The sequence below is a fragment of the Lampetra fluviatilis genome, chromosome 22 (assembly GCF_964198595.1).
Source record: "Lampetra fluviatilis chromosome 22, kcLamFluv1.1, whole genome shotgun sequence".
Taxonomy (NCBI): Eukaryota; Metazoa; Chordata; class Hyperoartia; order Petromyzontiformes; family Petromyzontidae; genus Lampetra; species Lampetra fluviatilis.
In genome coordinates, this window is record NC_136296.1 from 3785259 (window position 1) to 3812844 (window position 27586).

At 44.0% G+C, this 27586-nt stretch overlaps 1 protein-coding gene across 4 annotated transcripts in view; it reads left to right on the forward strand.

The window, feature by feature from the left end:
- LOC144938460 (CUB and sushi domain-containing protein 3-like) overlaps window positions 1–27586 on the forward strand; it is a 683443-nt gene that overhangs the window by 279636 nt on the left and 376221 nt on the right. For all 4 annotated transcript variants that reach the window (XM_078866283.1, XM_078866284.1, XM_078866285.1 and 1 more), the window contains 3 exons: window positions 14723–14800; window positions 16078–16165; window positions 16907–17031. In XM_078866283.1, coding sequence (XP_078722409.1) covers window positions 14723–14800; window positions 16078–16165; window positions 16907–17031 — 291 coding nt within the window. The remainder of the gene's footprint in view (window positions 1–14722; window positions 14801–16077; window positions 16166–16906; window positions 17032–27586) is intronic.

Below are 27586 nucleotides of genomic sequence, written 5' to 3' on the forward strand. Positions count from 1 at the left end.
ATTTGATGACTTGCGACTCGACTTGGACTTGCATAACAATGACTTTGTCCCACCTATGAGATGTGGACTCGAGTCATGTGACTTGGACTCGAGTCAGACTCGAGTCATGAATTTGATGACTTGCGACTCGACTTGGACTTGCATAACAATGACTTTGTCCCACCTATGAGATGTGGACTCGAGTCATGTGACTTGGACTCGAGTCAGACTCGAGTCATGAATTTGATGACTTGCGACTCGACTTGGACTTGCATAACAATGACTTTGTCCCACCTATGAGATGTGGACTCGAGTCATGTGACTTGGACTCGAGTCAGACTCGAGTCATGAATTTGATGACTTGCGACTCGACTTGGACTTGCATAACAATGACTTTGTCCCACCTCTGATGGATACTGGGCTGAGTTAATTTCCCCCCAACCGTGATGGTAACTCATAAACTTCTACTTATGAGTCGTGCACTCTTCAGATGCCTGCTTTTTGAATGACATGAGGAAAGTTGTTATTACTATAATAAATGTATTGCATGTAATTCACAATATGCAAACATCAATGCCATTGTTATCACCAACATCATCACCAACATCATCGTTGTCATGCACACCACAATCATAATCCCTACATCATTATCATCATCACCAACCCCCTGATCTTCATCATAGTTAAGATCGGTATTACAACCACTACCATCATTGTCTTTTTCATCATTGTTATCGTCATAATAATTACTGTTATAATGTAGCTTTATCTACAAATGTAGTCATGACTAGATGCAAATACGTTTCTGGGCATCTGTGAAAAAGAGCTTTACAGCTCATCGGATTCTTCCTGTATAAATACAAATTTTGATGTTGATTCTGAACAACTTCAGAATACGATATCAAATGACTACTTCTAAAGTCACCTTGCATATTTCATGTCCTGCAAAGAGTGGGTAACAACTTTTCATACCGTGTGTGACATTTATAAATATCAATCCTCAAAGCTGATCGTTTCTTTTTCTTTCCTACAGTTAATCCTAATTGGGCTGAGTATATCAACTGATTGCAGTTTATAACCTAACTTAATAACAAGAGGCTGACATGGCCATTGTGTCTTCCTGAGCCATCCAGCCACAGGTGTATGCCATGTTTAATCTCACAAGTTATGTTGTCCCCTTCATGTTTTGACATTTGTCATTCCACCTGACAGCGACCTTGTGCCATTTATTTAATATCCCGCTTGGCCGTTCGTCCATTCAGTACCCTTGAGCTGAAAATATATCCACGTTGAAAAAGTATGTGGTTGTTTTCCTATTGGCAGAAACTGCTCGCCCACCGTTGCACAATGTTCGTGACAATCATAACTTTTCTAAGGTTGCAGCATGAAGTTTTGGCTGTGATGATCAGTGAACAGATTGCCCCTACTTAACCGAAGGGAGCATGTAATTCTCACCGCCAGCTGTCACGATGGCTTTTGATGCCTTCCTCAAGAGGCACCCTCCGAGATCGTGTCACGTGTGTAGCTGTGGCAGAGCCACTCGACTCGCCAGTGGGAAGGTTGTGAGGTCGCGTGCTGAATGGGGACACCGTACACGCAACCCATCACGCAGTCAGGGTCAGTAACATGATGATACAGGGTGCGGTCCGCCTGTGCTGGGTCGCCGTGTGGCTCGCTCTGTGAAAGGGAGCTCCTCACTTCCATGCTGGCCACACCTGGACACGGTCGCAGGCGTCTGTCGCGTAGGCCCAACGTCAGGTGTTGTGCTTTGTGAATGGATACTCGGGGGTTTGGGGGGGGGCAGCCCGGGTCTGTGTACAGGTTCACATAGCCCCACCGTCTCCTCTTAGTCCCACCGGTTCCACATCTATCACCCACCCCACCGTCTCCTCTTAGTCCCACCGGTTCCACATCTATCACCCACCCCACCGTCTCCTCTTAGTCCCACCGGTTCCACATCTATCACCCACCCCACCGTCTCCTCTTAGTCCCACCGGTTCCACATCTATCACCCACCCCACCGTCTCCTCTTAGTCCCACCGGTTCCACATCTATCACCCACCCACCGTCTCCTCTTAGTCCCACCGGTTCCACATCTATCACCCACCCCACCGTCTCCTCTTAGTCCCACCGGTTCCACATCTATCACCCACCCCACCGTCTCCTCTTAGTCCCACCGGTTCCACATCTATCACCCACCCCACCGTCTCCTCTTAGTCCCACCGGTTCCACATCTATCACCCACCCCACCGTCTCCTCTTTGTCCCACCGGTTCCACATCTATCACCCACCCCACCGTCTCCTCTTTGTCCCCCACGTTATCTGCTGGAACAGTCAGCAGCAATCCAATAGTTTTGCTGTGTATGTAAAATCAACTGTATTCTCGAATATAGTGAATTGTCTACAACCCACGTCTGCTTTTACAAATACAAAGTATTGCTCGACAGATGTTGTACACAATGTATGTGGCGATTGATAACTGTCTATGTATGGCGAACTTCTTTCTCACCATACGTAGCCAACCGTGCTAATTGGAGGCGCGGGAGATGGACAACAATCGAAACGCAAAAAGCAGTTCTAACGAAATGCGTTTTCAGTTTTGATTTAAAAGTATATATATATAAACATAGCAGAAAACTGCAAACATTTAAAATAATTTGGCAATGTATTGTAAGATATAAAATCCACATTAATTGTATCATCCGTTTTGCTAAATATAACTTACATGGTAATTGTTGCTCGTTGAATTGTTTTCATATAGTATTTCCTGACATAACAAGAGTACAGTATCTTCTTGGTTCTTTCGGTAAAATCACGTAGAAGGGAAATAATAAAATAATAAAAATACAACATAATAATAGTGATTAAAGTTATAAATCACGTCAATTACCCATCCCGATTAACCATTAAATTCGTACTTTGCAAAATGTTCTCTGGAGTAATAAAATCTACGATGGCTATGAGTGCAATTTTTGCTTAATTATTTATCGTGTAGCTGACAGCATGTGTATCATACGTCTTATAGATATCAATTTGGAATGATTGAACTGCAAGTTGAAACAATTTTATTCGCACAGTAGGTAAAGGAATGCAAGATAAATTATGAATTAAAATTGTTAAATAAAATGACAACGACATATAATGGGACCTTTTTTCCAATATCAAAGAATGAAAAATAAGAATAGATTTTACCCTTCCTGGCAATACAACAGGTTTTAAGATGTTAAAACAACAAATATATACCTTTTGCAATCAAGTCTGCATTAACCACACGTACTTTTGGTGAACATGTTCGTCTTTTGGCGTTCTCTGGGCTGACATTAGTGAGACTAGGCCATAGAGAAGACTGCCTCTGGTGTAGGCCAATCACTTTCAAAGACAATGCCATGTTGTCAGAGCATGTGTTGTTTGCATGTTCGCCACAAGTACGTGTGGTTAATGCAGACCTAATTCCTTGCAAAAGGTATCTATTTGGTGTTTGAACATCTGAACACATGGTTCATTATCAGGAAGGGTAAACCCTATTCAGATTACAAAGTTATAGAAAACTGATTTCGCAATGATTATCATAGGGTGAACATGTATATGGTATCGCATCATATCACAGTAGAAGATGGCAGCTTTCAACGGGCCCCTGTCACGTGATAGATCACGACTCATGCCACCAGAATGAGAATATTTAGTTATACTGGCGTAATCCGATGAGCTATGAAGCTCTTTTTCACAGATGTCCAGTAGGATACCAACCCGGGGTCCGAACATCGATCAATGATCTCCCAGTTTCCAGAGCAACAGAGCATGCAACGTATCGCGAAAAAGAATGTTGTGGAAACAGAAGCTGCAGTTTGTCAAGCTTACCAAGCTGCAGAGTCTTAAGCTGCAACGTTTACAAAATCAACAACGGTTTCCACGACAGCTTACCAATCTGCAGCATCTACAACGTTCTCTGGCGCGTGTCGTGACTGGTGCTGCAAGATCCGACCATGTCCGTCCAATGGTCACCAAGCGGCGTTGGTTTCGGGTTGCCGAACGAATAAATTACGAGGTCGTGTTCATTACACACACAGTGCTCGCCACAAGTTAATCACAATACCTTGCTGATCTCGTCAAGGAGCATAAATCATCAAGTAAACTTCGGTCATCCTCTCATTGGCTTTTAGCTGGCCATCGAACAAAGATGGTCACGGCATCGCACGCTTTCAGATGCACTTCTGCAGCCGTCTGGAACGGTCTTCCTTCTGGTATTAGGAAGCCACTGGAGCTAAGCATTTTTCAATCTAGATTGAAAACGAATTTCTTTACAACTGGTGTTTATTTTGTTGTTGCTCCCCCACACATGCGATTAGCATGGTTGGCTACGTACTGTGGGAAATAAGTTTAATGTACATACAACATACAATCCTAGTTGCGGGGAAGAGAGGACAGTGGAGGGGGGGCTATGCCTATGGAGCCAAAGCGATGGGACAGAATAGGCCATGGTGGTCGTAACAGGAATAGCTCGGCACGCCTTGGGTCCAGTGGCTGGACGTGACATTTCCACGAGGTGGGGCTGTTGTGAGTGACCTCTGAAAATATGGTGTTCTCATGAAGAAAAACCTCCTCATGCTATTGGTATTCTATTGAAAGTGATATAACTGTCTTATCTACTCACGGTAGGCACTTATAAACAATACGAAACAAAACAACGCACTCAAATGCTGTCTCAATGACTCTCAAGTCCACACTACGCAACCCCTTTGGACACTGCCAATTGGCACAGTGCCACCTCGCGTTGTGACGTCGTCTCATTACAGCCATGGGCGCCTTTTTCACCGCCCTGAATTGGTCTCAGACGGCGTGTCTAAAACGCGAAGCCGATCGCAATGAACGAAGGAAAATGCACGTTGAAAGAATCATTAAACACAGCCAATTTTTTCTTCTGGAAAAGTATTTTCTTATTCGAAATTGAATTTTCTCATCTCCAGCTGCTTGTTGGTGCTCCGCCCCAGCGCCCCTAGTGGACGAGCCGCGCCTGCTTGGGTCACGTTTATTGTGATCGTGGAGCCGCAGCTTGTGAGACTCGCCTAAGGATCCATCTTCTTGGTTCTTTCGGTAAAGTCACGTAGAATGGAAATAATAAAATGATAAAAATAAAACATAATAAAATAATTCTCACGACGTTTCGGCCACAACGCAAGCAGCCGTCCTCAGGTGAAGACCAGGTCTGTCGACAAGACAGAGTCTGAATGACACGTCCTGGGCTTGGAGCGTCTATTTAAGCTGGGAGGGAGGAGGAAGAGCGCCTTGACAAAATAATTTGCATATCAAGAGGAATTTTTAGCATATTTATGTAATATTACACTATGTATTATTCTACCCACCCTACTGCACACCACACTGCTGCATTTCACAAGTAGTACTAGTCGCATATCTGCATTTCCCATAAATATGTTAAACTTCGTAGTTGTATTGTGAATATGCAGCAGTGTGGTGTGCAGTAGGGTGGGTAGAATAATGCATAGTGTAATATACATAAATATGCTAAAAAATCCTCTTGATATGCAAATAATTTTGTCAAGGCGCTCTTCCTCCTCCCTCCCAGCTTAAATAGACGCTTCAAGCCCAGGACGTGTCATTCAGACTCTGTCTTATCGACAGACCTGTTTTTCACCTGAGGACGGCTGCTTGCGTTGTCGCCGAAACGTCGGGAGAATTATTTTATTATGCTTTATTTGTATTATTTTATTATTTCCATTCTACGTGACTTTACCGAAAGAACCAAGAAGATGAATCTCTGCAGTCACGAAAGCTTCAAATCGAAATCGCCTAACGATGTTTGTGATACTGCGCCAAAGTCGTGCCCACCATGCAATGTTTTCACTAAAACGCAACTTCAGCCTCCTTCCCCCTAGCGGTTTATCCGAATTAAGGAAGTAGACACCAGAGATGTAGAGTTTATTGAAAGACACAGACAGGTTCAAAATATAAACGTCGGTAAAAATTATTAACAACGTACAATAATTATTACCGATTATAATCATTGTAATTCGCATTATGTCTATAGCTGTGTCTGTTATTCTCCAACCATTACCTCTCTGTGTGTAACCCGAATCGTTTGTTCAATATAATACTTTTGGACAAAATAAAAAAGTATCTTCAGCGCAGCAAGAGATGCACGCCCTGGATGATACTTTTGGAAAGTCCTTGGCAATGAAGTGTAGGGTTTTCATGACGGTAAACGATTGTAAGCTGCAGTTTTCGTTTCAAAAGACTCCTCTTGAAGGGCCTAATGAGACCCCCCGGGGAGTGTTGAAATTGTAAAGAAAAAAGCAAGGCAAATTACAATTTGCGTGCAGAAGTGAATATAATACATTTACGTAAAGTGAGTTTATTACAGTGCATAATGTGAGTCATTGTTTTTAAATTAGTGTGGTGTTCATGTGTAATTACAGCCCATGCTCCTATTGCACGGATATAATGGAGGCACACGTGCTGCTAATGTGGCCTGAGGTCAATTCACGTGGAATGTGCCTGATCTCGGAAGATCTCGGAAGATCGGTGGGGTTGAGCCTGGATAGTGCTTGTATGGGCGACCGAGATCCATAAAATCAGCTTGTCGTTATAGGCTTCGGTTACAGGTTTCTCTGGGGCTATGCTGAGGGCAGCAGTGTGGAGATGCTACAGCATCCATTGTTGTGCTGTCCTATGCTCTCAAGGCAATGTTCCCAACCTTCACTAACCCAAACTGACGAGTGTGGTGAAGTATGATACAAAAAATATATATATTTAGAAAATCCCATAACCCACACAGTGTGGGAAGGCCCTCATCCAGCAGTGGAATTTCCAAAAGGGTTGTAGATCATCATCATCATTAGTCATCTCCAATCTTGGGTCCACAGTCTTAGACCGCCACTGCTTCAGTGTGTTGTCACAACGTTGTCTCTCTTTTCCATTTATTTCTCTAAATCTTCACCACAATGCACAAATTCGCTCCAGCCCTCTGGTCTCATCACACGTCCCAAACATTTTATCTTCCTTATCGCTCTGGTATTCATACGTTGGTTGACTTTGCTTTGCGACCCAGCTGACTTTCAGGATTCTCCTTAGAATCCGCATTCGCATACTCGCCAGCTTTCGTTCCCATCGCTTCACTCTGATGTTGTAGGTGTGTTTTTATAACAATTAGTGTTGTTATAACAATTCTATATATATTTAAAGTTGCGCATTTTGATGTGACGTCACATTTCTCAAACCCTCCCCCCTCGTCACACATCATCACAAATGTCTGACCCCCCTCCTAGCTGTGTGACGTCATTTATAGACGGCCCCTATTCACATTTAATATGTGTATAGGTGTGATGTACGCAATTGTCTATTCATTTTGTGAGATATTTCCAGGCATCATTGTCTGATTGCATACTGACAATCTGATTATTTCTTTCCCATTCAGCGAAAATATGGCGCTGGTGTATACGCTGAGGCAGTAGGGCATTTCTCGTCTTCGAGAGTTGGAACACAGCTTTCCTTCCCCCAGTTAAATTTGATTTAGAGAGCCGTAGCACCGTTGTTTTTTTAAAATACATTCTATTGTACTCGCCGCAGACAACTGTAGCGACAACATACAGTGAGGGAAAAAAGTATTTGATCCCCTGCTGATTTTGTACGTTTTCCCACTGACAAAGAAATTATCAGTCTATAACTTTAATGGTAGGTTTATTTGAACATTGAGAGACAGAATAACAACAACAAAATCCAGAAAAACGCATGTCAAAAATTTTATAAATTGATTTGCATTTTAATGAGGGAAATAAGTATTTGACCCCCTTTCAATCAGAAAGATTTCTGGCTCCCAGGTGTCTTTTATACAGGTAACGAGCTGAGATTAGGAGCACACTCTTAAAGGGAATGCTCCTAATCTCAGCTTGTTACCTGTATAAAAGACACCTGTTCACAGAAGCTATCAATCAATCAGATTCCAAACTCTCCACCATGGCCAAGACCAAAGAGCTCTCCAAGGATGTCAGGGACAAGATTGTAGACCTGCAAAGGCTGGAATGGGCTACAAGACTATCGCCAAGCAGCTTGGTGAGAATGTGACAACAGTTGGTGCGATTATTCGCAAATGGAAGAAACACAAAAGAACTGTCAATCTCCCTCGGCATGGGGTTCCATGCAAGATCTCACCTCGTGGAGTTGCAATGATCATGAAAACGGTGAGGAATCAGCCCAGAACTACACGGGAGGATCTTGTCAATGATCTCAAGGCAGCTGAGACCATAGTCACCAAGAAAACAGTTGGTAACACACTACACCGTGAAGGACTGAAATCCTGCAGCGCCCGCAAGGTCACGCTGCTCAAGAAAGCACATATACATGCCCGTCTGAAGTTTGCCAATGAACATCTGAATGATTCAGAGGACAATCTTAATTTTGGAGCTTTCGTGACTGCAGGAATTATTCTTTGGTTCTTTTCGGTTATTTTTAGACGTGACTTAACCGAAAAGAACCAAAGAATGATTCAGAGGACAACTGGGTGAAAGTGTTGTGGTCAGATGATACAAAATGGAGCTCTTTGGTATCAACTCAACTCGTCGTGTTTGGAGGAGGAGGAATGCTGCCTATGACCCCAAGAACACCATCCCCACCGTCAAACATGGAGGTGGAAACTTTATGCTTTGGGGGTGTTTTTCTGCTAAGGGGACAGGACAACTTCACCGCATCAAGGGGACGATGGACGGGGCCATGTACCGTCAAATCTTGGGTGAAAACCCCATTCCCTCAGCCAGGGCATTGCAAATGGGTCGTGGATGGGTATTCCAGCATGACAATGACCCAAAATACACTGCCAAGGCAACAAAGGAGTGGTTCAAGAAGAAGCACATTAAGGTCCTGGAGTGGCCTAGCCAGTCTGCAGACCTTAATCCCATAGAAAATCTGTGGAGGGAGCTGAAGGTTCGAGTTGCCAAACGTCAGCCTCGAAACCTTAATGACTTGGAGAAGATCTGCAAATAGGAGTGGGACAAAATCTCTCCTGAGATGTGTGCAAACCTGGTGGCCAACTACAAGAAACGTCTGACTTCTGTGATTGCCAACAAGGGTTGTGCCACCAAGTACTAAGTCATGTTTTGCAGAGGGGTTAAATACTTATTTCCCTCATTAAAATGCAAATCAATTTCTAACATTTTTGACATGCGTTTTTCTGGATTTTGTTGTTGTTATTCTGTCTCTCACTGTTCAAATAAACCTACCATTAAAATTATAGACTGATCATTTTTTGTCAGTGGGCAAACGTACAAAATCAGCAGGGGATCAAATACTTTTTTTCCCTCACTGTATCTGGCGCCAAACTGTGCCGCATCGCCTTGTGGGAGCCTCGGTACGTGTACGTTATCGGAAAGGGTTACAGATGAGTTTTTAAGCATTTCTCCTCACGCCCTCAGCTTTTACCCTCTGATCTTGTATCGTCCGCGAGTGGGAGACGGTGTGTTCCATATGTCTGAATGAGCGAGTTAGAGTTGTCCATTTTTTCTTTTAATGTTAGAAAACCAGACGAAATCGATGAGGCACGGCTGATACGGAAAATGCCGGCGAACAAAAAAGCAAGTGCATTTTGTCGTGTTAATGTTATTGCGAGAATGGTCGGTGCGTATGTGATCAAGGCGGTATTTGCAGAGCTGACAGCTGATATCCACAATTTCCGCGTGAATTTCCATTCGCCGTATGTGGACGTCGTGTGCATGCGTATTGACGCCGTGGGACTTTTAGCGATGTGGCGGTTCAACAACGCATTACTATCGCGGCGACCTAGGCTTGATTTTGTGGCCAACTCACAACTGCTGCAGTGTTATTCTTCGTACGGCTGATATTCAGTTTCAGTTTCATTTATTAGGTATAGCCCTGTGAGCCATTCGGCTCTTGAATCGGGTGCAACCGCAACAAACAAAAACGTGAACAAGAAACAACTTAAAGTGGTTACACACAAACAGAAAAATCCAGGAAATAACAGCAAAGTCTTCCGGAGAAAGCACCGTATATCAATGCTGTGTGCAAAAATCCCAGTGGGATGCAAGTCAAACAATTACAACCATAACACAATTTAGATTAAAGTTATCAGTCCAACTCTGTACTACAACAAACAAATATGACTAAACCAAAACGTTTTCGAAATCACCAAAATAAAGCTATAAAAGCAATGTAACAGTGATCATCGGAACTGTGATTGAAATTTTACAATAAACGACATAAACAACATGTACGACCAAACTTTGCAGCCATAGCTGGTTGCATGAGTCACTCCATGACAGCAGGAGTATCAGTAGGAGTATCAAACATTTTCAATGCACCTTTTTGATATAGGGCAACAGTTATAATGTTGCATTGAGGTGGTTGGGCCAAATAATTGCGTCAGGAGTAGCAGAGTGTGTCTCTGTGATGATGCCTCCTCCTTCGTACTTGTGAATTGGGCATTGAGTCGCGATATGTTTCACGATTCTGTTCTGACTCACCACAGTCGTACACACTGTATTTTTCCCCCCGCACCCGTGTATTAAGTGTCCAACATCTGCCATGGTTCGAGTGGATGCGGTTTAGGGTTGTGGTAATCGGAACTTTATGAAGAACCTGAGGCAGTGGAAGATCATCAACAATGGGGAGAAGAAGTCGCCAGTCATGGTGTAGAACCGACCGCTTGTGCGGCAGGATGGTGGCGCTGTGGTAGCAAATGTGTCTCACAGCAACAAGTCCTGGGTTAGATTCCAAACCCGGGCGCCTTTCTACATGACACTTAGGGGCCGTCCATAAATGACGTCACGCGATTTTGGACGATTCTTGACCCCCCCCCCCCTTCGTCACACGACGTCACAAAAAGTCAGACCCCCCCCCTTAAATATGACGTCACAAAGCTCTGCCCCCCCCCCCCCCAAAAAAATGCTTCAAATCGCTTTAAACTATTGTCATTCTAGTGCGTATTTAATGTGGCGCTGCACTCTGATGTTGTAGGAGAAAACATGTATTTAAAAGTATATTTAATTAAGTAGAACGTGTTATCTATATTTATTTAAAGTTGCGCATTTTGATGTGACGTCACATTTCTCACCCCCCCCCCCTCGTCACACATCGTCACAAATGTCTGACCCCCCCCCCCACTAGGTGTGTGACGTCATTTATGGACGGCCCCTTATATGTTCTCCACCTGTTCTATACGGGTTTCCTCCGGGTTCACAGATTTCCTCCTATAGCTACAAAAAAATGTATGCAATGTCATTCGACGCTTAAAACTTTCCTGAAAATTACTCAATTGGGATTACGCGTAGGAATATCACCACTTATTGTGAAAACATCACAGGACCCTCCTGAATAGCGTCCTTGAGACTTGGGGTGAGGCATTCTTGGGTAGACATAAACATAGCGTTCTGATGAATAATAATAAATCATTACCATCCTATACGCTGCGTCAGCTTTAATATGCGCATCGTGTGCGCCAATATAATTCGTTCCTTTTAGCTATACGGGCTGTTTTTTTTATTCGTATGAACAGCGTTGGGAGCGTTGCTCGGTGCACCGCACTGCAATGCAGGTGAGACTGCCGTCTGGCAGGGTGAAGACAGCAAAGATGTGGAGATGAGATCAGCTGATTATGCGGCATTGCGGGGGACGATGTGGGAGACAAAGTCAACAGCCTCCACGAAGCAGTGGATTCGAGTTGATGATGATGATGAGGATAACAAGCTGGGTAGTGTTGTGCCAGAGCAGTTGACTCACAATTAGAAGCTTACAAATAACATTTCTTTATAGGGAATACATTCAACCCATCATCCCTCTAGACCAGGGGTCAGCAACCAAAACAAGAAGAAGAGCCATTTTTTGTTATTTCGAATTCGGTAAAAAAAATCAAATACTGAATATTTCAAGAGCAGCAACGCGTGTGAATATGAAGACGGTGGTTGCTTAATAAATAAACGTGACGAAGCGATCCTTAATGAGCCGCATGCCGCTCCAGAGCCGCAGGTTAACGACCCCTGGTCGACACTCTGGGGTCTATAAAGTACTGGCAATGTTGTAGAAATGCAGCAGTGGTTGTCTTACAACAGGGCTGGCTACCAAATGAGGTGAGCATTATGCCTGGGTCACTTTGGCAGAGAGACACTTAGATAATAACTGGAATGCATTCTCCATTTTTACATACCAAAGTGTTGTGACTGCTGATGACTACGTGAAATATTTTGTTTTTAATAAGCAAACAGGGATGATTGTTTTAAACACTTACCACACTTACATTTGCTGTTATTGTACTGATATTTGTGTGCACACATCACCAAGCCACCCCCCCCCCCCTGTATTGGATAGCATTTCTAATTGGCCTTGTTGGCAGAGCATCGTTTTGCCTTGGCCTGTTCAGCCATTTGAGCACATACTTTGTGTGTTGGGTGCACCAGTTGACATCTTGTTCTCGGGAAAGACACTGATTATGTGTTCCCTGTGTTTTTATGCTTGTTAAAACAAAAAAAACAAAAAATGCCCAATTGAAAAACTCGCGCTAACGGAGAGCGACCGAACATTGCGTTGTGTGTGCAAGTTTCGCATGTCCCGTTCACCTCTGTCCACCCCACCAGTGGTTAAACGCTTACTGTGGGTAATTTGGACAATTTAGTTAAAACATGTATTTCAATTTTTGTGGGGTTTTTTTCGTGCACTCACTCATTCGTTCTTTCAGTTTGGTTGGTCGCCTTCGTTCGCCGCTTTGTTCCCTCCCTTCACATCCGCTCTTTCTCTCCCTATTAAAAACAAATCACGGAGATTACTTGGACATGTACCGAACGTTCTCGGACACCCCTTGCTCTCATATTATGTTTTAACCTTTTTTCCTATTGTACGTGTCATTCGTTTACGACCATTGAATACCTCGCTTATTGTGCAACATTTTTTTAAAGGACCTTCTACTAATAATCTGCAATGTTGATGGTTTTTGTCTTCTGTTTTTGTTGCTCCTGCTGCTGCTGCTCATGCACACCACGGATCTCCCGTGTAAAAAAAGACAGGAATATGGCTAAACGGGGTCATCCGTGTCACGAATGAAATCAATTGGTGTTTTCAGGCTACATGAACCACCTTTTGAGGGTCGGCTTGTATGTATGTATGTACGTTGAACTTATTTCGCACCGTACGTTGCCAACCATGTAAATCGGAGGTGCAGCTTGCAGATGCAGAGACTTTTCCCGAGGGAGGCTTAGAAGCAGTAAAACCAGATGGTGGACAAAATATGTCAGGAAATGCAACAACGTCAAAGGATGGCAAATCTTGCTTTTCTAAATTGTGCAAGATACCACACGCCGCATTATTTAAATATATTAATCTGCATATTAATTGACTCATGAATTTGCAAGATTTTCCACTGTAAATTTGTGCCTCCTAGAAAATGTAATCCTAAGTCCCTTTTAATAAATCGAGTCAGAGTGATTTCCTCCTCAAATGAGCATTGGAGGCATTGGCACTCATCTCCTGTTCACAGCCCTGCAAGAGACAGTGGTGGAAATTCCACATTCCTATGGCAGGGTGAGCCTTTCTACTGGACAACCGCTGTTGAATTTCCCACAGCATGGTACTCATTTTGTTAACCCCTGAGGGGACCATGTGGCTGAGTCAAACCGGCGACCCAGGGTTTTGAACCTCGAAAAGCTCTCGATTGCAATCCAACCTCGCCATGCTGCTGAGCCACCCGGTCGTGATAATGAGAAAGGAGAGCACTGAGTTATGCTGTGGCCTGCCTCGGGCAAGCACACATATGCCAGCAGTAGTAATGAGAACGGAAGTGAGTTTATATATTAAAAAAACCTGCTGTCATTTTTTTTTACATTTGCTTTGTCTCAGTCGACCACATTTGGGAGGCATTTACTATAAAGTATTTTTTCCCCCCGAAATGTAATTACAATAGAATGTCTCATCAGGACTCTTGCAATTGCATTTAATACCGGTGTGTGGGCGTGCACTGGGCCTTTGTGATACAACCTCTCACTGGCTGTGCAGAAGAGTGGGCCTGATCGTGGCAAACTGGTAATGAGTGTGCAATCTGCTTTTCTCCCCCAGTCAAATAACCGTTGCGTTATTGCCTAAATACGATAAACTCTTGGCACAGTTTTGCCGTTATAATTCGAGCATTCCTTTATTTGTGTAAAAAATGATTAGGAGAAGAAAAATAACCTATTTTGCATTTTCACTCAACCTGATCTATTATACTTTGTTGAGCAGGGCATGAGTGGTGTGCCGTGATTGGCAAATATTTAGGGAGGTTACAACTTCTTGTTCCGCTGAGACCCATGGTTCGAGTATGTGTGATTTGACGTGGTTTTCAAGTGTAGTGACTTAATAATGGTCTGACCCCAGTTACCAATGATAGCATGAAAAAATAATCGCGTTCAATTTGTTTCTGCACTTATCTTGGCTAAATTCCGGCTCTGAGAATAAAACAAAAGTATTGATTCTCATGTATCGAACATTACTCGAGGTGGGAAAGTGTCAAAGGTAACTCTGATATTTGCTTCCTTGTATGTGTGTTGAACTTTTTTCGTACCGTACATAACCAACTGTGCTAATTGGTGGTTGGGGGGACGTACAACATAAAGGGTTACACTGCGATAGATATGATGGACACTTTTTCTCATGACATAATGCTGAGAGCACAATCAAGATGATGTGTCGTTAAAGTATGTGATATTGAAGTTCTCCTTTGTACATAATGATCACTCTGTTCCGTTTTTCTCTCTTTCAGTGAAAAAGGCAAAAGACCTGAAGTTCAGTGGTGTGAAGCTTTATCCTGGCAAGGATGGTGGACAAAAGTTCTCAATTCGTACGTTTGTATTCTAAACACTTCACAGCGATGGCAACACAAAGTGTCCTTGTTAAGCGCCCGATAAATGCAAATCTTGATTTTTACGCCTCGATGCACGTTGTCGTGAACTGAAGAATTTTTTTTTTAATGAGGTAAATTTGATAAATCATCGCCTACTGCGCGCGACATTTTTAGCTCTCAAGTCATGCTGTCTCCCTGTTCACATGAGCACTGTGGCAACACTTCACTTTGATCCTCACCCCCTGTGTATCGATAGTAACATGTTAATGTGCCATTTTAATGAGGGACTACTTGCTGTGTGGTGTTATCCTGGTGTGGTCTGGCACTGTTTTAATCTTGTTTTTGCTGCCTTTTCCAAGCTTGATAAATAGGACTTATACAATATTTTTTAAATGACTTATTTATCTATTTTGCACTCATATTGTGTTTTTTTTGTGTTGTTTGCTCTTGTAACTTTGCTGACCCCGTGCCCATACTGGGACATCTGTGACAAAAAGAGCTTCATAGTTCATCGGATTCCTCCTCCAGTCAAAATGAAGATTCTGATTCTAATCTCTTTGGTCATGGTGGAAATACCACATTCCATTGGTAGAGGTCAGACTCTCCATCAATTGACCCTTTTTGAGTTACCACACATTGATCCCAATTTTTACCGGGATCTGAAGCTTCTATGACGAGAGGAGATCAATGCTTATTTTAAGGTGTTCCAGAGGTCCGGAATGATATTATAGTTGTATTTTATCCATATGTTAATCGACTATTGTTTAAATATTAAATCGTCCTATGACATATCACCTAGAATGCACATCACCTAGATTTAATCAGATCTGCAGTGCAGAAATATCTATTGTTGTACCCTACCGTTCTGCAACGCCAATGCTCCTCACTTTCACCAAGCCACACTAGTCAGCGTAGTCAAAGAACCACTCGCGTGGCGATGCCTTCATTCTGCAGTGTACGTATGTTGAGATTCTTTCGCACCCTACGTAGCCAACCTTAATTAACAGAGGTGCGGGGGAAGGACAACAAACTAACAACAATACAAATCAGTTCGAAAGAAATTCGTTTTAAATCTAGAGCAGTGGATTGTACAATGTGTGAGTCTTCGTGAAGCATTTACGGTTCCATATCGCCGTGCTTTTTTTGTTGTTGCCACTTACCTGGAGGTTCACTGTCGACTGCGCAACTGCTGCATGATCTAGTGGAGGGGAGGGAGTGGCGATGTCCTGTGGGCGTCACGCCGTTGTGATCTCCTCTCTCTCTGTCTCTCACAGCCAGCGAAGGGGGACTCACACAGGCGTCAAACTCATGCGGAGACCCCGGAGACCTGGAACGTGGCATGAGAACCGGCTCCGATTTCAGGTGACGGGGGGGAGATGGCAGAGAGTGATGGCGTTACGCTCGGCTCGCGACGCTGGGATCCGTTCACCGCATATTGCCTACGTGTGCGTGGCTTCAGGTTGCCAATATCGGCTGAGATTGTAACGGCGATGTCCTGCTTTCGATTCCCGGCAGGCACCTTTTGATTAAGTGGGAGTTTTCAAGCCGGTCAATAATGAGTGCAAAAAAGCAACTCGTCAAAAACAACTCATTGTAAATTTTGTTTGACAATCAATTTTGGATCATTCCAACTTTGATAAATTCAACTTTAATGCTGATTTGGCCACCTACGTCCTCCTTCGTACGAAGTGCCGGCTTTGATAGGTGCTCACGAACAGCATTTGCCCCAGTATATATATGTCTTTGTCTGTGTGCAGCCATGCATGTGTTTGTCTGTGTTTGAATGCGCTAGTTCGCGTGCTGCACTACAAACCTGGCTGCCGAGTTCGATACCTGCTCATGGCGAAAACCAGTGGACATTATCTGAACCAGTCCTGGGCCTCCCCTAGCTCGACTCAGCCTCAAATGAGTACCTGGTATGGGGTGTAATCATCACCACCAGGGATACAAAGGCGGCCGAGTCTTGTGCTTTCCACCCAGCCTCTTGTGTGCTGGGCTAGGTGCTCGCTAAGAGCCCTTGCCCCAAAAGTTTGTTGAGGCTATACGGTGGACCCTTGTCTTTGTCTGAACGCACAACCGAATCTGGTGGCGATCCCCATACAGACTTGGAGCCACCATCCAGTTCACCTGTGACGAGGGATTCGTTCTGCTTGGATCGAAGAGCATCATCTGTCAGCGGGTGGCGGATGTGTTTGCAGCCTGGAGCGACCAAAAGCCACAGTGTAAAGGTTCGTCCGTTTAAGGAGTCAATATTCCAGTCAACGGGACAGCTTTGGGCAATGCTCCTCCTTATGAACTTGGTGAATGTTTGTTCGTTTCTGGATGGCGGTAACCATGTCCAGTGGCTGCAAGCATGCGGTAGCCGTTACACGCATACGCTGATGGGAGGGTGACGTTTGATAGTGTAATAAATGCGTTGGTTTTCATTCGTCGTGAAAAATAATCCCACATTTGGAAATTCCTGAGTAGCATAATATGATTTCTGGACGTGTGTTAATTTAAAATGGGATCCTCATAATCATAAGGTTGCTAATTGAAATCATGACGATGTGGTTGACTCAATACATCATCTCACTGGGGTGAATAAATCGAGTTACCACTTTGTGAAACATCAACAGTGGTTGTCCTGTGTATGAATTGCTCCTGCCATAGGAATTTGGCAAAGTCACTACTTGGTTCAACGCAATGCTCGCTTGAATATCGAGCTTTGCCTATTTTGGTTATCTTTGCATGAATTCCTTTAGTGTTAGACTATAGCTAATCATGTTCAGTATTAAATCATGCAGGGTGGAGTATAAATGACTTACCCTGTACATCTCTGATAGCTCTGTGGATGGTTATTGTTTATTGTGTGTGTTCATAAAAGCATCAAGGGGCAAATATTTGCATCATGGAAGGATTTGTCCGGACATGATAAACATCTCTGTTAGATATTGTCTCCATGTAAGTTGCGACATTCTGGAAATAATAATGTCAGTTCACTGCCTTGTGATCGTGTTCCATTGTGTTCCATTCCCGGCCATGGCTAATATCAGTGGCACGTGATATCTGAACTGGTCCTGAGCGATCCCAATGTATTTTTTTTTCTACGAGGTAAAGCCCACTGAGCTATGTAGCTCTTTGTTCATACACGACCTGGCCATAAATTATAGCTCAACGAAAGTGGCTTATCATCATGTGGAAAGGTACTGCAGCCAAATACACCAAACGCGTGTTGATTCTAAATGTGGAGGGAAACACCGAAGGACCTGGAGAAAAGTCCACGTGACCATGAGGAGAGACATACAAAATTACAAATAGACAGGCTTCAGGGTCGGGATCGAACCCACGACTTCCTGCATACCAGCGAGGTAGTTAACATCTCGCCACCACGGCATCATTAACCACGCACTCATTAACATTAGTCATCCGGCAAAGGTTAATTGAGTTTCAAGTCTCCGGCTTGTTTTGTATGTGCGAGGAAGCCAGAGTGGCCAGAGGCAACCCCCCATGCGGGAGGAGATGTCACTCACATCCCTCGGGCTACCTCATAGCCCTGAGCAGTTGAGAGTCTCAGTAATCTCTGTGTAATCCACCAACCTGCTCTGCGAAACACAATTGCAGGCGTGCATCACCACGCTCAGCACATTTCATCTCAATGAGCTCTGCTGTGGTTAAATTAATGGAATTTCATCGACTGATTGATTGATTTAGAATATACCAAGCCTGTTGGTGCACTCTCTACAGAAGGATATGTATGGGCCATTAAACGGCTACATTTGTCTGCGATGTCCGTACAATGTCCTCTTCTTTTGCTAATAGAATGGCATTAAAAAGATAAAAAAGATTGGCCTATCCTTTCCAGGCTGACAATTGTCTCAACACTTTGGTCAGAAATTAGACCCTAATGGCTCATCAACAACCTTATCTCGGTGTCACTTAAATACTTATCTCAGTCACCCACCAACCTCCATGATACACGCGTGCCCAACCTATGGCAACCTCTTATTATTTCTACAATGCCTTCTGCCTGCCTTTGCTCTGTTCACAATGTTCAAGTTGCTTAGCTCTTCCTGCGATTGATGTCCGAATGTCCTCACTTCAAATGCCAGAATCCTCTTTCCTGATTTCTTGCTAAAGCCCAGCACTCTGACCAATGGGAGTAATGGGCATTGCCCCTTCCTCGGGTCCCCGTCTCCGAACACTAACCCTAATCTCTGGATTCTTCCAACATTAATCGTATTCTGAATGTCCAAGTCGCTTACCCTGTGCTCTCATGAAAATTCCTGGTATCCACTCTCATCCACTTACATTAATTTCTTAAACAACCTCTTCTAAAAACAGCACACAGGGGGCCTTCCTTCGTCAATATGGCCATATGTTCTCTCAGTCTCTCCCCATGCCTCCATCTCTCTCGCCAGCTCTCAAAAGGTTGCCGTGTTTTCAAGGCCCGTTAATTTTAACTGAACACTGCCTTAACTCTATGCTGTTCGTTCGCCCACGCTTTCCGCATGATAACAGCCGCGGTCCGAAGATTCGAGGCTTAGGTGACACATACTCTCAGATCACTACGCAGCTTAAAATGATTTGTAGGATATATACGATGGCAGGTTACGCCACCCTTGAAGGAGAGAATGTTGTCTGAGAGGTAGACCCCTCAGCTGGTTAATTAAAATTCACATACTTAATATATTAATATTACACATTTGATTTCGTATTTTGTTGCATGTTTATTAAAACCACCTGTGTATACCACTTGTACAGCGAGTTCCAATCCCAGTCAGGGATGCAACTGGTCTCATCACCCTTCTGGCAGGTCGATAAAAAAACACGTGCCACTTTTGAGACATCACAATCGTGGTTGTACTGTCGTGAAGCGTGTCCTCAACGTGGAATTTTCACCACAGACTCGGAACTATATAAAATAGTGTTAAAGTAGGGAGGCCCTTTAACGTTGCCTCGTTTGACTGTTGAGTTTATTTGATTTGTCATGTGGATGTCGGTTCCGTTTAGCAAGCTTGCCCGGCTATTTTACGAGGGATATCCATGGCTGCGTGAGCACAGCAGCAGCAACAAAACAAATACGTCACATCAACATTGCAGAGAATGAGTGGTGGAGTCCTTAAGGGACATTGCACAGCCAACAAACGATGTATTTGACGGTTGCGAAGGAAATGCACGCAAATAAAAACAATGGTTCAAATATAATATGAGAGCGAGAGGTTGCCAAAAAAGGTTAGGTAAAGGTGGCAGTAGGGTTCTGTGTGTTGGTTTGAAAAAAAAATAAACTAAATTGAGGGACAAAAATAAACGAAAATTATAAAACTAGTTTTTGTATTCCCAGGTAAGGCCTCACTGAGCTATGTAGCTCTTTTTTCAGAAACGACCTGGCCACAAATGATAGCTCAAAGAAAGTGGCTTACCATATGGAAATGTATCGCAGCCAAATGCTCCAAATGTATGTTGAATCTATATGTAGAGGGAAAAACCCGAGGACCTGGAGAAAAATCCACTGAACCATGGGGAGAACATGCAAACTCCAAATATACATCGGGCGTTGGGATCGAACCCGGGCGAGGTAATTGAATCTTGAAATGAAGGGAAAGCTCAACACAGTGGCTTAACATTCCAGAAACGGGCTGAAGTGGTATGCAAGAGATAGACCTGGGTGTTGTTTTGACCGCTTATGGGTTAACCACCCCTTAATGTGGCCATCTGTGAATCATGAAATGTGGCCAGGTTTCACGTAATAAAAAATTCAAAATTTTAAAGGGTGGCTTCTGAATTGCAATCAAGGTCACTCACTGTTCCAAAGGTCTCGTTAAAAAATGTTTTGCCTGTGGCAATGTTTACATTTCCTTAATTGTTGCTTTTGCAAAAATAAATATAAAACTCGTGTGATTCTAAACAAGTGGGATATGTTGTAAGTGTATTGCCCTTAGGCTAAAGATGCATGACTATTGGATGAATATGAGGGATATAATAATTTACATCCGTTTGTCAATCCACTGCTGGATGAGTACCTCCCATTTAGTGAAGCGGGGTACAGGCCCCAATCAAATGTCACCACTGCTTCTATCTCGGCGTGATGCTTGAGTCCTGTTTAAATGCATTACAGGCAGGTGCTACCTATCAGGTTCACTACTTTATAACGCAAGTGTTTGATATTTAAATTTAAGCAAATTTAAGCAACACAACAGATATAGGAAAAATGCATAAAAACGCGACAGCCTTAATGAACTATACTTTTTATTTTACCAGGTCTGGCCCACTGAGCTATGTAGCTTTTTTTCAGAAGAGGCCTGGGCACAAACGATAGCTCAACAAAGTGGCTTAACATGTGGAAATGTACAGCAGCCAAATAATGAAAATGCATGTTAATTCTAAATGTGGAGGGATAAACTGGCGGACCCGGAGAAGAATCCACGCGATCACGTTGAGAACATGCAAACTCCAAACATTGGGCAGGCGTCAGGTTCAGGATCGAACCCACAACCTCCTGTATACCATGCGAGGGAGTTAACATCTCGCCACCGCAGCACATTAAAGCACATGTAAGGCAAACTCTACCTTCATCTCCAGCCCTGGTCAAGACACATCGAGAGAGATATACATCTCTAAGCGTGGGGGAATGCATGGGTGGGGGGCACAAGAGTAGAAACGAGGCGATCGAGGGAGAGAGGGCAGGGCAAGAGTGGATGGCGAGGTGCCAGCAACGACGGCGAAAGGAATCCGGTGGAGGGCGAATCAGCCTCGCGCTGAAGCGTCTCGCGCATGGCACGCTACGTACTCAGATTGTAAATGTTGTGGCTTTGCTCTCCAACACACCAGTGTGCTGTACTCGTAACGAATTTGCACGTTCTGTTTACGTGACGAACCTTACTAATTGGCTGCGTCGGGTGGTGGCGGGTTTAACGACACATTTATATATTTACGCGATCTAACCCCCCCAAAAAAACCCAGTATTATTGCTATTCTCAAAGTTGCTGCTGCTGTTGATGATGATGAAAAGGGCGGTGCAACTCGTAACGCACGTAGAGTATTTCACAGACATGAGTGATCGTGACCCTTGATGAGTGGAGAACGCCAGACACAAGATGCAAGGCCTTGACGTTTCTCTTAAAAGTTGTGAGAATACCGAACTGCGGTGCTGCTGCTGATGATGTCCAGCCGGGGATGGCATTCCAGATGGCTGGGGGAGGAGGGCGGCTGCCACGGAGAAATGAAACCTGGCAAGCGACGGTCCTGGTCCATCGGTAAAGACAACGCCCAAGACACGTAGCCCACGGTCTAGCCTTCAAGGGACTTTTTGGGGGCAAGTGCTGTTAGCGAGCAACCTGTGAAGGAGTGGCGAACTGCGGAGTTGCTGTAGTGCGGTGGGGGGGCGGAAGGTGAAAATGGCAAAAGGCTTTCGTGAATATCGCCGCTGTCGGCAACGTGGACATGAGACTGGCGAATGGATGAAATGAATAGTCTTTGACTGCCGCAGATTATAATGAGGCCCGTGCTTTGTGGGAGGAGGCAAGTGTCTTTGCACGGCAGGCTTGGCAAGGAAACGCAGCTTTTGCTTTGGCGCGCGATGTGAAGAGAGGCTAGAAGCCGGAGAGGGTTAGGGGAGACAGGCCTAGTCAGTCGCCATAGCGGAGGAGGACGAGCTGCCTGACAGATGGACTAATGCGAGACTTGGCGAGGGCATCGACCATTGAAGTACGGTTAGAAGGTGGGGAGGGCAAAGGGAGGGAATGGAGCAACGATGGGAGAATGAGAGGCGAGGAAGGGTGGCGTGGGAGGTGGCTAAGCACGTAAACTCTGCCTTGTTTTTTTGTCTTCGTAAACGAGGATGTCACTACTAAGCCAACTGCGTTCATGCTCGACTTGTTGTAAATTATGGCTTTGTGAACGTATCATTTCACACTCGTTTGGACCCTCAAAATATCAGGACCTCGGCGTGCAAAACGATAACGAGATGAATCCTCAGTAGTACGTTCATACGAACGGTGTGCCATTACCTTTATATAGAGAAGATTTCTCCCTCGTGCACGTACGTCTGTTAAGAGGGATGCAAATACAATGGCGTTTTATGTTCATTCATTCACTCGTCCATTTATTGGGTAATTAATATTAATTAAATGGTTTGTGGATGAGTTCCTTAATGCTGTCCATCGGGTTTACATTATAATCAGTGTAAAATACTCGCTTGTTGAACAGCATTTATATTCTTTGCGCTGCACGCAACAATGCTTTTCTTTTTTCGGCTCAAAATTTGTAACCTTGCAAGTTCAGTGCCAGTCAAGGGTCAATGCGTCTGGGTTCAGCGAAACGAGTAAACGTGCAACGTTGGCCCCAACGTCTCCGAAGGACCTTCCTGAAAGTCGACCTCGGCCATCGTTTGGGCGAAGCTGCTCTCTCCCATGGGAATGTGGGATTTTGATTGCAGGGCCGAGGAGATTAGCCGAAAACCCCGAGCTCATTTTAGTACGGGAACACTGACTTTGAACTTGATGAAAATGAACTGAGTAAATTAAATACACGATGTGCGAGGACAGGTTTTCCCCATGGCTGTCGTGTTACGCCAGATTCAATGAGCTACCCCACCACTTCAGAGAGTGATCTCTGAACTGGTCCTGGGCCTCCCCTAGGTCGACTCCATCACAAATAAGCACTGCATCTGGTGCAATGGGTAAACATCACCACTAGTGAGACAAAGGCGGCCTTGAGCGTGGTACCGACCACCCATGCCCCCCTTTGTGTGCCGCGCCGGCCTTCATAGGTGCTCTGCAGCAGTGAGAATTTACTCTGCAGCAGTGAGAATCAAAGTGCACCGCTGAGTCGGGCAGTTTAAATCATGTAAGGCCCATCGAGCTTAAGAAGTTATTTTTTTCCCAAATGGTAAACCGGCCAAATCATCCGATACGGTATGAAGTAGATGTGTAAGACTCCGTGACATCATTTACAAGAGTAAGCAATCGTCCGCCAGGTTGCGTACCTGTCAACCCCTTATCAGTGCCTACCTTATCACAGACCAATTTAGACCTTATTGATCACCCCGTGCCCTTATAGATCTCAACGTTCATCCTCCAAAGTTCCATCACAACGGAGCAAGACAAACAAGTAAAACATTTTTTGCCTGTATTGAAACGGCCGTACACCGTATGGACCTGAAAACTCAATTGATCTGTTGAAGAACACGGGTAATCCGTATGGGTTGACAGGTATGAGGTTGTCACGATCCACAATTTAACCACTAAACATTGCACACGGTGGAAAAGTTGGGAATACAGCCACGAGGCTAACACGTATTACTACCGCCGGCACAATTATCTCATTGTTTCATCATTGTTTCACGAGTCACAATAACTATGAGTATCATTGTTAGCTCTTCATTAACAGACAAGTGATGGACTCTATTGATTGTATTTCGACTTCCTGTGAGTAAAATTGCAAACTGATTGCGTGCCAATTAGGATGATCTAATAATGTAATCATAGTAGCATGTGCACCGTGCCGTGATGTAACGGTAATTACATATTTTACGATGGGGGTCAGGCATCCGTTCGACGATCGTTAACGCAATTGCCCACTTTTGCTTCGTGAGAATTTACAAAAGGGATGAGAAAGAGGTAGAGGCTTTCATTTTAAAAGTGATAAATGTTTATTGACATTCTGCAAGTACTATTTCGCACAACTAACCTTTTGTGGGTAGATGAGCTTTTGCTGCATGCAGCATACCATTAATATGAAATTTTAATAGAGTTGTTTTGGTATTATTCAATTTTAACCTGGTATTCAGATTGCCTAGGCGTGATGAGTTACACAAAAAAAAGAAAACGCCACTTGTAGGACACATTTATTGAAGTGTGTGTGTGTGGGTGTTTGTTAGAGGCTAATACGTCTTTGTGTGTGCATGACTGGATGTTTTTCAATGTTGTACTGTATATAGTCTACATAATGGGTTCACGTAACTCCCTCTAGCCAGTGGAGGCCTCTCAATAATAGATTATTATGGCGCCACGGTGGTGAGATGTTAATTACCTCGCCTGGTATCGCCTAGAATGCACGGTGTGTTGGATTCGATCTCCACCCTGACGCCTGTATATTTGGAGTTTGCGTGTCTTTTCCCTGTGGACGCGTACATTTTTCTCTTGGTCCTCCCCCTTTTCCCTCCACATTTAGAAACTTGCGTTTAGAGTACAGTAAAACCTTGGATTGCGAGGTCTTGCAATACGAGTAGTACTTGTATACGCTTTGTCTGCCGAGCGTCACGTGATCACAACTGATATACGAGTGCTTTGATATACGAGTGCTTTGGATTACAAACACGTTTCCGGAACGAATTATGCTCGCAATCCAAGGTTTTACTGTATTTGGCTGCGATTACATTTCCCCCAACGATAAGCCACTGGGCTGAGCTGCCATTTGTGGCCAGGTTGCTTCTGAAAAAAGCGCTGGTTAAAATAAAAAAAAGTTTAGTTTATAATTTTATTAATCGAATTGGCACGCTGCATCGTGACAATTTAATTTCGAGTGATGAATCACAACACGCCTGTTGCGTTAATGTGACTGTGCGGTGTACGTGCGAAACGGCGACGTCGTTGTCAGGGTATTGCACTCTTATACCAGATACCTAGGTTTAATACCCAAAACATGGGAAATGCAATTATTGGCGCATTACATCTAAAACTATCCTGAGCTTCCCTCGTAAGTTGACTCGACTTTAAACAAGTGCATAGTGGGTACAGTCTGTACAACACTCAAGAGGATGGATGTTAAGGTCAGGCAGCAAAATTGGTCACATCCCCTCCCTCCCCCGTCCAGCGTCATTAAGTGGCAGCAACTGGCGTCTACAGAGCTACATGGGATGAGATGTTCTTTGTGTGTGTGTGGTTTACGTACGTAAAGCACATTTTTATAAATAAATATTCAAAGCCGATATAAATGTTAAAATTACCATATTTACAACACGTTTGCCGTAAAAAAAGTTAGCCACTTTCGCAAATTCGTCGTAACCTTTTCAGGTGTGATTTGTCTAAGCCTTAAATCGACTGCTTGTTTCCTTAAGTCGTAAAGAGACGAAGCTGGCTCTTAAGTCTCCAAGACAATAGTTTTTAATGAACCGTGAGATTTGCTTTTATGTAAATGCACCTACAAATGCCACCCGTGGGTTTTTATTTAATTCTGCGTTTGTTTTTAGATGTACGGGACAGCTCTTGCTCGGCAACCACCCACACGTTTACAGGAGCCTTGGGCCACAGTTTATTGAAAAAATATATCTCGCAAAGTGGCACTGCATTTAGATGTTAGAGCACTTGACTTACAATCAGGTCATGCGTTCAAAACCCGCCCGGTCTCATGATCACCACTTTTTGGGAAGATGGCTGTAGTTGTTATTCGGAGAATTGGCCTCAATTATTTGTAATTTCCATAGTTTGTAAATCCCATCCACAGGTTCAAGGGCCCCCAGTGGAGATGACCAAATTCCCTCTGCTCCTTTGAGCTGGAAGACACTGATTCTTTTCGACTGGATTGTCATACGGCCAAATGATAGCACGATTGCCACTTCTATGTGTGCATGTTGAACTTATTTTTCACCATATGTAGTCAACCGTGCTAATTGGAGGTGCGGGGAAAGGACAACAAATTAAACACAAAAAGCCGTTTTAAATACATTTGTTTTGCAGGGGTTCGCGGTTCCAGCCTCGTGGCTCCCTGGTTAATGATACTGCCAGTATGTTAATCGCAGACACTTGCCATCTGCTTCACAGTGGACGTTAAAGGTCCCGTGACTGATATTCGAAAAATAATAGGCCGTGCGTGCTGGTCATGGTCCAGATTTTCCAAATGTGAAAAATTTAACTGTAATTAGCTTAATTGGTTAACACTACACAGATGCACCGCCTTCTACTGGTCAGACTATGCCTGTTTGTGAAATATAGCCCCTCCGTTATAGCTTTTGTGTTATATAATGGGCACTAACTTTGAAAGTAGTAAATGCATTTATATATTTTATTCATGATTAACCAATGCTTGGGTTACCGACTTCTCACACAGCTGGAATGCATCTGGCACTGAGAGAGTAAAATTGAGATCCAGGGTTGAAATCCAGGTCGCCTCCTCTGTGATTCAACAGAAATTTCATCGGTACATCAAAAAATGTGAAAACGAGAAAAAGGGGTTTGAAAAATATTGGTGTTGACTTTGACAAATTGGTCGCATGACTACGAGCTACCCAGCAGGGCCGGCTCTGCCATATATATGTATGTTGAACTTCTTTCGCACCGTACATAGCCAACCGTGCTCATTGGAGGTGTGGGCTCAGGATAACAAACTCAACACAAAAAAGCAATTCCGAAGAAATTAGTTTTCAATCTAGATGATATGAAAGTGCGTAGCTCCAGTGGCTTCTGAATATCGGAAGGAGGAGCATTCCAGACAGCTGCAGAAGCGCATTTGAAAGCGCCGCACGATGCAGTACAGGAGGAGGGGGACACCGGCGTGCCAGACGCCGTCTCCGTCCGTCACGCTCCTCCTGACGTCGACCTCTCAGCAGGGCCGAAAGACACGTGGAGGAGGGGAGGGGTGGGAGGCGGTGGGCGACACACGAATTCGCCGAGACAGCAGCTCACAACTGGACGTAGCTTCCAGCGCCACCGCCGATTGCCCTATTTAACGGGCAATCGGCGTAACAAATCCACACTAAATTTGACAAGGAAACAAATATTTTGATTAAAACAAAGCAAAGAAAAGGTGAATTGCACTGTAATTGTTAAATATGTTAGAAATACAAAATGTCTGGAAATGTAATTT